The sequence below is a fragment of the Charadrius vociferus genome, unplaced genomic scaffold (genome assembly GCF_000708025.1).
Source record: "Charadrius vociferus isolate BGI_N301 unplaced genomic scaffold, ASM70802v2 scaffold561, whole genome shotgun sequence".
NCBI lineage: Eukaryota > Metazoa > Chordata > Aves > Charadriiformes > Charadriidae > Charadrius > Charadrius vociferus.
This window is the reverse complement of record NW_009646848.1, coordinates 1,368,917-1,381,303: the sequence shown is the minus strand read 5'-3', so window position 1 is coordinate 1,381,303 and position 12,387 is coordinate 1,368,917. Positions and strand designations below refer to the sequence as shown.

Sequence of the window (12,387 nt, the reverse complement as noted above, 5' to 3'; positions counted from 1 at the left end):
CTGATTTCATGTGGAGACAGAAGCTGCCGTCTTTAAAGAGCAGGCCTTGCAAAATCTACTGTAATTTGTAAAGTTGCACAGCCACATGATATACGGAAAAAGCTGCTAAATCACCTCTGTTAAGGACTGCTGAGAGAATAAAGAAGCAAGGAGAGAAGCACAATGATTAACTGAATATATCGTGGTATATGCAGCTGCATATTGGGTGCTTTGAGTGAAATATTTAAGTTTTCTGAGGTTTTCAATTTTGTTTAAAGTAAGTGTTCATGTCTTAGACCTAAAATCAAAGTCAAAGCCATGAGAGATTGTCAAAAGAGTTCTTTTTTTTTGTACACTTGGAATTCTGCAGAGTCAGGATTTTGGGAACCTGCATTTGAACCTATGCATTCAAGCTCATTTAGTCTGATCTTTTGCCCTCTCTCTAATCTTTAATTCTCTTTCCACCACCATCTCAACCCTAACCTTTATGTCTTGGATAAAAGAACTAGTTTTAATGTTAAAAAAAAGAAGTAAAAAAGGAAACATTACTCATCTTCCAGTTCTCTCATTAGAGTCATGTGGGGATTTCTCCTTTTGCTAAATTAAGATTCCCACCCTGTAAATTGAGCAAAAAGAAATTTGTGATTTTAGATTTGAAAACTAAGATGCAAAGCTTGTCTAAATGCTTCCAGAAAAGCCTATTTCTATTTCATAAATTCAGTCAGAGTTTTGCAATCATGCATATGCCTGTTATCCTGAAAACTGACGTACTCTCCCTGCTCCTCACCATTTTGGAGGCCCACCAAAAAAACTGAGGAGGAAGAAATGCTCAGTCCTTCTGTAGAAGGGTTGCCTTTTTGTTCTAATTTGAAACAAAAATATTCAATGTTGTGAAATATTCTCTGTCAGAGAAGGACCACATAAGTCTGATTAAACGATCAGCAGCAAAGCCAGTATTTCCTCCCTATTGAGCATTTCCTGTATTTTATTATTCTCTTATTCTTTAGATTCATTGGGCTTTTTTTCAGAAGAACATAGCTACTAACAGTGGGCATCTGAAACAAACAAACAGATTCAAGTGACATATGGAATTGGAGCACTCAGTTGGAACACAAACGCACAAGATGCACAGGTGGCCTTTGTGGGTAAAACATTTCCTGGAGATGGACAGTCAAATGACCGTGCTGAAGTCATATTTGCTTCTATTTATAGTGCCAAATTAAGTTGAAGGCTTGTCATAGCACAAATCATGGTGCAGGTATTTAATAAGAATTGTGTTGTTGAAAAGCACTATTTTCTAGGGGAAAGTAAATAAATAACTGACATCAACTTGCCCGTGTTATGATGGCAAAAGACTTACGCCCCTAAAAAACCTGCATTTTGAAGCATAATATTACAACCCAAGGAAAGGAAGCAGTTTCTACTGCTGTATAAATAAGATTGTATCACAAATATCACACATTCATAGGCCAAGATGTGTCATTGTTGCATGTGGAGGTTCCAGTTGCATTCCAATGCAAAATGCATATAGACATATGCGTCAAATTTCTAGTGCACATAATGTATAAAGTGTCACAAGTATATGTCAAAATACCTTTTCCAATTTGTCCACTCAACTCAATTTTCCAACATGAAGTAAATATCTCAGAGTCACTTTCAAACTTGGAACAACAACAAGGGGATTCTTTTAATCAGTCTGACAGCATCACAGAATGACAGAATGGTCAGGGTTGGAAGGGACCTCTGGAGATCATTTAGTCCAACCCCTCTGCCGGAGCAGGGTCACCTACAACATGTTACACAGGACGGAGTCCAGGAAGTTTTGAATGTTTCCAGAGTGGGAGACTCCACAACCTCTCCGGGCAGCCTGTTCCAGTGCTCTGGCACCCTCAAAGTAAAGAAGTTCCTCCTCATGTTAAGACAGAACTTCCTATGTTCAAGTTTGTGCCCATTACCTCTTATCCTATCACTGGGCACCACTGAAAAAAGACTGCTCCCATCCCCCTGGCACCCTCCCTTTATTTGTAAGCATTAATAAGATTCCCCCTCAATCTTCTTTTCTCTAGACTAAAAAGACCCAAGTCCCTCAGCCTTTCCTCATATGAGAGATGTTCTAATCCCCTAATCATCTTTGTAGCCCTTTGCTGGACCCTCTCCAGCAGATCCCTGTCCTTCTTGAACTGGGGAGCCCAAAAGTGGACACAGTACACCAGAGGTGGCCTCACCAGGGCAGAGTAGAGGGGGAGGATAACCTCCCTTGGACCTGCTGGCCACACTCTTCTTCATGCACCCCAGGATGCCATTCGCATTCTTGGCCACCAGGGCACATCGCTGGCTCATGGTCATCCTGTTGGCCACCAGGACTTCCAGGTCCCTTTCCACAGAGCTGCTCTCCAGCAGGTCAGCTCCTTACCTGTACTGATGCATGGGGTTATTCCTCCCCAGATGCAGCAGCCTACACTTGCCCTTGTTGCATTTCATAAGGTTCCTCTCTGCCCAACTCTCCAGCCTGTCCAGGTCACGCTGTATGGGGGCACAGCCTTCCGGCATGTCGGCCATCCCTCCCTGTTTTGTGTCATCAGCAAACTTGCTGATGGTACAGTCTGTCCCTTCATCCAGGTCATTGATGAATGTGTTGAACAGGACTGGACCCAGCACTGACCCCTGAGGGACACCACTTGTTACTGACCTCCAACTAGACTCAGCACCACTAACCACAACCCTCTGAGCTCTATCTGTCAGCCAGTTCTCAATCCATCCCACTGTCCATTCATCTAACCCACACTTCCTAAGCTTGCCTGTGAGGATGATGTGGGAGACAGTTTCGAAAGCCCTGCTGAAGTCAAAGTAGACAACATTCACTGCCCTCCCCTCACCCACTCATCCACTGACTTCATCATAGAAGGTTATCAGATTAGTCAGACACGACTTCCTCATGGTGAATCCATGTTGGCTACTTCTGATAACCTTCTTTTCTTCCAGGTGCTTGGAGATGACACCCAGCACAAGCTGTTCCATCATCTTTCCAGGGATGGAGGTGAGGCTGACGGGCCTGTAGTTTCCTGGGTCACACTTCTTGCCCTTTTTGAAGACTGGAGCGACATTGGCTTTCCTCCAGTCCTCAGGCACCTCACCTGTTCTCCAGGACCTTTCAAAGATGATGGAGGGCTTTTTTTTTCCAGCTCCCTCAGCACTCGAGGGTGCATCCCATCAGGCCCCATGGACTTGTAGATATCCAGTTTATCTAACTGATCTCTAACTTGCTCCTCTTCAACCAAGGGAAAGTCTTGCTTCCTCCAGACTTTTTCTGTTACCCACAAAGTCTGGGTGTCCTGAGGACTGGCCCTAGCAGTGAAGACAGAAGCACAAGAGACATTCAGCAGCTCCACCTTCTCTGCATCATCTGTCACCACAGCACCTGTCTCGTTCAACAGCGGGCCCACATTTTCCCTAGCTTTCCTAGTCCCCACTAAAAAATGGCAAGCACTAGTAAATTGAGCACCCCCATATGAACATGGCCACATTGGCATCACACACAGATTTTATTCACTAGTGTCTAAAATTTAATGTCTTGAAAAAACATAGAATCACCAAGTGGTTGAGGTTGGAAGGGACCTCAGATGAGAGGGCTGGATCAGCTCTCCCATGTAGAAAGGCTGAGACAGTTGGGGCTGTTCAGCCTGGAGAAGAGAAGGCTCCAGGGAGACCTTATTGCGGCCTTTCAATATATAAAGGGAGCTTATAAGACAGAGAGAGACTTTTTACCAAAGTCTGTAGTGACAGGACAAGAGGCAATGGTTTTAAATTAAAAGAGGGTAGATTTAGATGAGATATAAGATTTTTTTTTTTTTTTTGTGATGGGGGTGGTGAGACACTGGAACAGGTTGCCCAGAGAAGTTGTGGATGCCCTATCCCTGGAAGTGTTCAAGGTCAGGTTGGATGGGGCTTTGAGCAACCTGGTCTAGTGAAAGATGTCCCTGCCCAGGGCAGGGAAGTTGGACCAGATGATCTTTAAAGGTCCGTCCCAACCTAACCATTCTGTGATTCTATGGCCTCTGGAGGTCATCTGCTACAACCCACCTGCTCAAGTAGAACCAGTTGTCCAGGACTATATGCAGATTACTTTTGAATATCTCCATGGAGGGAGGCTCCATAACGTCTCTGGGCAACCAATGACTCTGTTTGGTCACCTCACAGTAAAAAAGTGTTTCCTGATGTATAGAGAGAAGCTCCTCTGTTTCAGTTGGTGCCCATTGCTTCTGGTCCTGTCACTGGGCACCACTGAAAAGAGCATGGCTCCATCCTCTTTGTACCCTCCCTTCAGGTATTTGTATACATTAATAAGTTTCCCTCCAAGCCTTCTCTTCTCCAGGCTAAACCATCCCAGCTCTCTCAGCCTTTCCTCATAGGAGAGATGCTTCAGTCCCTTCATCATTTTTGTGGCCCTTCATTGGACCCTCTCCAGTATGTCTATCTCTCTCTTGTACGGGGGAGCCCAGCACTGTACCCAGCACTCCGGTGTAACCACACCAGTGCTGAGCAGAGGGGAAGGATCACATCCCTCGACCTGCTGGCAACACTCCTAATACAGCCCAGAATACCATAACCCTTCTTTGCCACAAGGGCATACTGTTTGGCTCATGATCAATTTGGTGTCCACCAGAACCCCAGGCCCTTTTCTGCAAAGCTGCCTTCCAGCTGATCAATCCCTAGTATGTACTGGTGCATGGAATTGTTCTTCTCCATTTGTAGAACTTCACACTTCTCCTTATTGAATGTAATGAGGTTTCTGTCAGCACATTTCTCCAGCCTGTTGATATCCTTCTGGATGTCAGCAAAATCCTCTGGTGTATCAGCCACTCTTCCCGGTTTTGTGTCATTAACAAACTCTGCTCTATCATCCAGATCATTAATGAAAGTGTTGACTCCTGGGGTGCACCACTAGTGACTGGCCTCCAGCTGTAGACTTCATGTTACTGATTACCACCCTCTGGGTCCATCTATGTAGCCAGTTTTCAATCTACCTCACTGTCTGCTCATCCAACCTGTACATCACAGCTCCTCTATGAGGATTTTATGGGAGAAAGTGTTGAAAGCCTTACTGAAGTCTAGGAAGACAATATTCACTGTTCTCTCGCTGTCTACCACGCTAATCATGTTATCATAAAAGGTTAACAGGTTGGTCAAGTACCACTTCCCCTTGGTGAATCCATGCTGGCTACTCCCAATCACCTTCTTGTCCTTCATGTGTCTGGAAATGGTTTCCAGAATTAGTTGCTCCATCAGTTTCTTAGGGATCAAGGTGAGGCTGAGCAGCTTGTTGTTCCCTGGGTTCTCCTTCTTGCCCTTATTGAAGATAGGAGTGACATTTGCTTTCTTACAGTCCTTGGGCACTTCTCCCAGTTGCCATGATCAATCAAAGAGTATCGAGAGTTGCCTTGCAATGATATTTGCAAGCTCCCTCAGCACTAGTGGGTGCATCCCATCAGGACTCATGGACTTAGGCATGTTCAACTTGCTTAAGTATTCCCTGACCTGATCCTCTTCCATTTGCTTGCTCCAGACTTTTCCCTGGTCTCTGGAACGTGGTATTCCTGAAGGCTGGTCTTGTTAGTAAAGACTGAGGCAATGGTGGCATTCAGTACCTCAACCTTTTCCATGTCCTTTGTCACCAGGTCCCTGGTCTCATTCAGCAGTGGGCCCACATTTTCCTTAGTTTTCCTTTTGTCACCTACGTACTTATAGAAGCCCTACTTGCTGCCTTTGACACCCCTCACCAGATTCATTTCCTTTTGGGGTTTGGCTTTCCTAATCTCACCCCTGCATGCCTAGACAGTGTCTCTATGTTCCTTCCAGGTTATCTGTCCCTGCTTCCACCCTCTGTACGCTTCCTATTTGTGTCTGAGTTTTGCCAAGATCAGCTTGTTCATCCATGTAGGCCTCCTGGCATTTCCTGTCTGACTTCCTACTCATTGGAACAGACTACTCTTGAGCTTGGAGGACTTAATTCTTGAATATTAGCCAACTTTCTTGGCCCCCTCTTCCCTCCAAGGCCTTATCCCACGGGACTCTTCTGAGCAGATCTTTGAAGAGGCCAAAGCCTGCTCTCCTGAAGTCCAGGGTTGTGAGCTTTTTTTTACCCGCCTCCCTTCCCTCAGGATCCCGAACAAGATACACCAGATACAGTTGCTTAGATTTAGAAAATCATCCATTCAAAAAAAAACATTTAACATATAATACCAAAAAATATGTAGTTTCTGATACATTGGAAAATTCAGCTCCTCATTCAGCATTTAATACTTCTCTGAATACTGTCACAGCAATCCAGCTATCAGTGCAGCCATTTGTGTCACATATCCGTCCTTTCATATGATGAGATGCATTAGGTAGAGGCATGGATATATTCTATGTTAGCTGAAGACTCATGGCCCTCAGATGGCATTCTTAGAAAAAATCCAATCATTATTTCAATTCTTCCCGCATAACTGCAATAGTGATTTTGATAATAGCATACTGTTTATTAAAACTAATTTAACACTGACTTCTGGGCATTCTTGGAAGATCCTATTATTGCACCTAAAGAAAAAGCATCATTATCTGGAAGTAAGATTTGAACATACGTCCTGGTTCATATATTCATATAAATTCATATACTATACCCAGTGAAGAAGAGGATGAGGATGCTGAGTGATGCTTCACTGCCAAGCAGTGAACAAGGAAGTCACATGTCTTTGAGTAGCAAAGGACAGGAAAGCTTGCCTTGGAGTTTTGGAGGAATATAGAATAACTGAAAGTGAGTAAGCTGAAGAGAGGGCTTGAAATAGTCAAGAGTTATCAGAGATTAACATATCTTTATAAATAGAAGTGAGAGATGACTCATCATCTTAGTAAGGTCAAATGGACTAAAGAGTGCCTTGGTAGAAATGGATATACATGAAATTCCAATCAGAGTGACAAGAAGTGGTCCCACAGGCCTTTACACTTCTGATTTCTTTGACTGTAAGATGCTTAAGATTGTCAGCATCGTTAAGGTAGAGGTTTCTGAACTAGAACAATGAGACTAATAACTCTTCTGTGATTTGTGATATTTGTTACTGCTGGTTCTTGTTATCTGCAAAGGCTTTCTGTTTCTTTTCAATTTTTGTGTTTGTTTGAATACACTAGGAAGAAAGGATGGACTCTGCTCTGAATTTATATTAAACATTATTTTACACCCCTTCTTTGAAAAATCTGAACTTCAAAATCTTCTTCATACTCTTCCAGTTCCTTTTCTGTTGATAATCTTTTTAGATCAGCTGGACTGCTGCCTTCTCACAGATCCAGCGATATTTCTCATTACAGTTCTCACTGTAAACTCTTGACTTACGATAAAACAGGTATGCACAGTTTTTCTCAGAGGACAAATCAATCCTAGAAAGAAAACCACACCATCTTGTTAAAAACTCTCATGAACAAATTTAAAAAAAAAACCCCAAACATAAAGCCCTTTTGGACAACCATACATTATTGCAAAAGTTGTTTAGTCATTTTAAGGTTTATAAAGGATTATACAAAATGTTGAAGAACATAACAGCTCATATATTTCATGTCTGAAGGATCATTCTCCCACCTGCCTTCAGCTCAAAGATGTAAAAAAGAAAGCCTATGTATGGCGCATCATCAAAACAGAAAGTCGCACTAGTTCCTTACCAGTGATTATGTCACTCCAACCATCGCTATATGTAGTGGTAATTGAGGTCTGGAAACTGAAAGGCAGTGGTCTGCCTGAGCAGAAGCCACATCATTCTGCCTGAAGTCTACTAGCTGCAGCAAGTGTAAGAGTTTGCAAAACAAAATGAGCAAATGTTTCCAAGGAGGTTCTGGGGAATCTTCACTTGAAGGTTCTCAAGACCCTGAGGAGGACTGTCATATTACTGCATACAGTGATTGCTTCACACAGAACAGAATGGGAATTCAAATTTTTTCCTCATGGTTAGTAAAGGAGAAATACACTGAGTAAACTGATGAGCTTTCACAGAAAAAGTAAACAGATTCTCTCCACCTAATGTTGACTATTTTTGTATAATAAAGGTTTCAAAATGTTGATGGAAGAGAGAAGTGAATTTGGGATAATTGTGGCTGAATAGAAGAGGCAGGTGCAGGCAGGCTTTTCAGGAGGTAGTCTGTCTTGAAGGAAGTGTGAGTTGCTTCCCACAGAGTTGTGGGATGTTTCATAAAGTGAATGGGCTTAAATAGTGAGAGCAGTCACTGGTTGCACTGGTTTGTTGAGTCCTTCTCCAGCTCGCACTTCCAGTATTCTGAGACTCTTCCTCTATTTCAGGAACTCCACACCTAAAAGAGTATTTTAACTCCAACTGTATCTGCGGCTGTATTCTGCCTTGAAGCTTGGCCTTTAACGGGATTTTGGTTTCCTCCTCCTCCAGTGCACAGGAAAGATATTGTGCAAGAAGAGATTAAAAACAACCAACTGTTTAAGTTCAGAAAACTTACCAGTCCATTCTTTTTGTAGAAAGTTTTGTGTCATCTATCCAAGACCAGCCATCAACTCCATATGACAATCCAATCCAATAAGATTGTTTTTGTGATATTTGAGATATGCTTATCTAGAAAAAATGCAAAAAATTTATCACCAAGGAACTTGTGGGTATTTTTTTTTTTGCTATACCTCAACAACTCCTGTTGAGAGGGGAGATGATTAAGAAAGAACCAAAGCAGGTAGTTTGACAATGACTCTCTGAACTCCTCATCAGGCCCTCATGACAGTTTCCAAGAGACAACATCTCTATTTGAAATGCAAACTGGAATATTTTATGTCTGGAACCTCTACTAAATGTAAGACGGGGGCAACGATTCTTTTTAGAGCCCTATTTCTCAGAGGATTCCAAGAGATTTCCTGAATGAAAGACTCACTGCTTCTAACTTTCACACGATCCATGACACTCATGTCCACTGTCTGGCTGAATAATATCCTGTGTTTCTAGCTACCTCATCATTACACATTTGTGGTTAAATGTTCTGCAGTCTGCATTGCTTCAGAACTTGAGGACAGCACCTCTATTACTATGTAACGTCAAGAGGTACTCGCTGACTGGTGAGGAGTTTTGAATAGTTGACACCAGTGCAAAGAAGCAGCAGCATGATGGGAACCATACCAACTTGCTTTTCCTTTTCAGCATAAGAAGGGTGGCATTGTGGGAGAAGCAAAATTCTTCACTTTCCAGCCATGTGGCCTCCTTTTCTGAAATATAGAAACAGGTGTCGCCTCCAATCCATTTCCAGTTTACAGGGCAGAGTGAACATGCGGGTCCTAGAGCAGAAAGATACCGTCAGTCCCTTATAAACAGCCAAAGGAAGAGTAGAAAAGTCTACACCCATAGGCCCGGAAAGTCAAATTATGCAGAGCTGAAATATATAAAGCCCTTTATGGGTCACATCTACACTCTTTTTCAAAAAAACCTCATTATTTAATCTGATGTAGCATATAGCACCCTTGTTTAATCTGTTATAAGTCCTAATGCATAGATTTCAGGCTGTATGAGCAGTAGTTCTACTTACTGTCATTCCTACTGTTTGCGTCATCCATCAAGCACAATCTCTCCTTTAGTCCTTGCAAGTTTTCATTATGATCCGCAGGTGGCTTAGAACCTCTGATACCTGGAGTTTATAAAGATATTATTCACGAGACAAAAAAAGCTGTGACTATGCTACTGCATGATACATGCTTCATGATGTATTGCAAATTAACTTTTTGCAACAGTGTGCTCACATGCAACTCTGATGCTAGAGTGTCACATATTGTGAGAAAGTTAGCAGATGAGAAAATGATGGATAATGAGATTTCAAAATTTTAAATGCAGTTTAATCATCGTGCTATTGCAGATCACTTGGTAACCTAATAAAAGACCAAAATAAAGCAAAAAAAAAATATACTTAGGAAGGACTATCTTGAACTAATCATGTTGATCATAAAGGAAGTTTTTGAAAAAAGGAAGTTCAAAAAAACCTAAAATTCTAAACGTGCTTCAGGTTGAAAAATCCTTTTATTCTTAAAGGCTGGTAAAGCTTCTCTGAAGAAAGCGAGGAGGGTTTTTTTTATATCTCTTCCTCAACACTATTTAGATACAGGCTTTTGGTAGCAACGGCTCAGAATGACTATGTCCAGGCTCTGTGATAGAAAGTATAGGTACAGTCATGTCATATGTGATAAAAGATAATAGAAATATAGGAGTCTTCAGTTCTTTTGCACATCTCAGGCAAACTGGGATGACTGAGTAAAACAGACAGAAAAAGTGAGATTTCCTCCTGAATCTGAGTGCTAGATGTATGTCCATTTTTAACATACTAGTATGAACTAATTTAAGACAGTAGTCTACGCACATGAAAGGTTAGTCTACAAACATGAAAGCTTTATCGAAGGAATGAGACAAGAACTGTTATGTAGAGTGGAGACACTTGAACAACTGGACAAGAGGAGAAGGGAAACAGCAAACTGATTTATGAAAGTCAACATTAGAATTTTGTAATTGAATTCAAAATAGCAAATAAATGGGTAACAGATGAATGAGGGCAGAATCCATTCCTCCCACTCTTTTCAAAATACATCATCTTGACTTCTATATCCTAACTCTGAGCACAGGTCCAGACTTAAAAGAATTGCTTCCCTCCAAGTCTTGCGTGCACCAAGCTGCAGAGTGTTCATCGCAGGCAATTAGGAGGAGAGGAAAGGACAGTATTTGTGGGAAGGATGAGTTACGACTGTCCTTGTTGCAGTCAGCCTGCCACCTGTCTTCAATGCAGTTATTCCCAAGGTGTCAATATGAATAAAGGAACCCAGTATATTTCAGCACTTACCTAGGACTATCATTCCTATGGTGAGGACCAGGCACAGTGCAAACAAAGTGAAGACAGCTGGCCACCATACAGCAAAGGGAAGAGAGCGCCCTGGGAGAAACCAACAATTTATCTGAGGGCAGACACCCTGTTCAGCAGCACTCCCAACCCTCCACCCTGCCATCAGGCGACTCTCTAAAGAGTTCCCCTTTCAGGCTGTATTATATTTTAAAGATCAACCCAAATGCAAGCTGAAAAGATGTGGTGTCTCTGTTAAAGAGATCTGTTTGAAATGAGTCACTGGACATGATTTAAATGGCAGAGTTTGGGGATTCCTTGTCTTTGACAAATTATGAAACTGTGAAACATAGTAGTGATCCTTTGACTTAGAAGTAGGTGATGCTACTGCTCTCCTTTGGCATTTGTGTATTGCTCTGCTCTGTCAGAACAGAGTAAGGAAGTGTTTGCACACCATCTTACACTTTGCACAAATCCTTTCTGCTCTCAGGGCACACAGTGCTCAGGCTGTGAGCCAGCTCCAGGCTGAAACCCAGTTCAGGAAAATTATGGAGTCCGAGATATCCACTGAGGTTTCCCTGGATTCAAAAGTTCCCGAGAGTTACTATCACCAAATAGTCATGGCATTGCAGTATGATGGACCTTTCAAATGAAGAATATTCAACTCAAGACTGGATGCCCTCTTGAAGTACGTGGTTTAGCCCAACCAGAGCTATGGGACTTGAAGAAGGGAAATGACATGACCTGTGCATTCAGGCCAGGTGCTGCTTCATCCCTTCTGGCCATAAAAGCTATGCATCTTAAACATTTTCTGAAAAATTGAGGTCCAGAGGGCAAAATGAGAAAGTTTTTTCCTATTAAAGTCAGATTGTCCTGTCTCTATAGCCATTTCCTGTAATAATAAATAAAACTAACCACATTAAAGCTGATTCCTACATTACAGAGTTTGATCCTGAAGTCTTTTTCTACAGAAATTTAGGGCAAGTAATGGCAGTACTCGATGCATTTTCACATTTATGCATGCTGGTGTTTGTCAGACAAAACAATACAAACAGTGCATAGAAATAAACATTAAACCTATAGGTACACATTTTTCTTATTTACTGAGCTGGACAAGAGACACTGTTCCTATTGTCATTGTCTACCATAGCGCACAAAGTTCAAAGAGCAAATGTCAGTCATACCTTGGTTGATGTTCAAGGACATGTAGTGTCTGGCTGGATGCTGTGGCAAGGGATTTAAATGAGAGTATCCATCCTCTTCCTCTGTATTCATATGCACTACCTGAGAACTCATTCGTGGTTCAATAACGACCCCTGTATAAGACAGACTGAATGATTTTTTTTGCAGGAGAAGCTGAAAGAAAAGCAGAAAGAGGGAGGGGATAGGAGAATGAGTCACACTTCAAATTTCCTAAGGCAAGATACTCATATTCAAGTATTATGTGTGACTCCTCCCTTTCCTCCCTCAGGGGAAGAACTCCTCTCTTCCCACCCCTCACATCTCAGCCTGGGTCTGAGACACATAGGAATGACATGAGTCCCAGGAAGTATGGCCTGG

The 12,387-nt window shown here is 42.2% G+C and overlaps 1 protein-coding gene across 1 annotated transcript; it reads right to left on the bottom strand.

The window, feature by feature from the left end:
• Positions 1 to 7,265: 7,265 nt before the first annotated feature.
• Positions 7,266 to 12,123, bottom strand: LOC104294507 (natural killer cells antigen CD94-like). The gene is made up of 6 exons (XM_009894120.1): positions 12,012 to 12,123; positions 10,831 to 10,920; positions 9,535 to 9,633; positions 9,132 to 9,286; positions 8,470 to 8,582; positions 7,266 to 7,389 (listed from the first exon to the last, which is right to left on the bottom strand). Exons 1-6 carry the CDS (start codon positions 12,121 to 12,123, stop codon positions 7,266 to 7,268), a joined length of 693 nt encoding a protein of 230 aa, XP_009892422.1.
• Between the last annotated feature and the right edge of the window lie 264 nt (positions 12,124 to 12,387).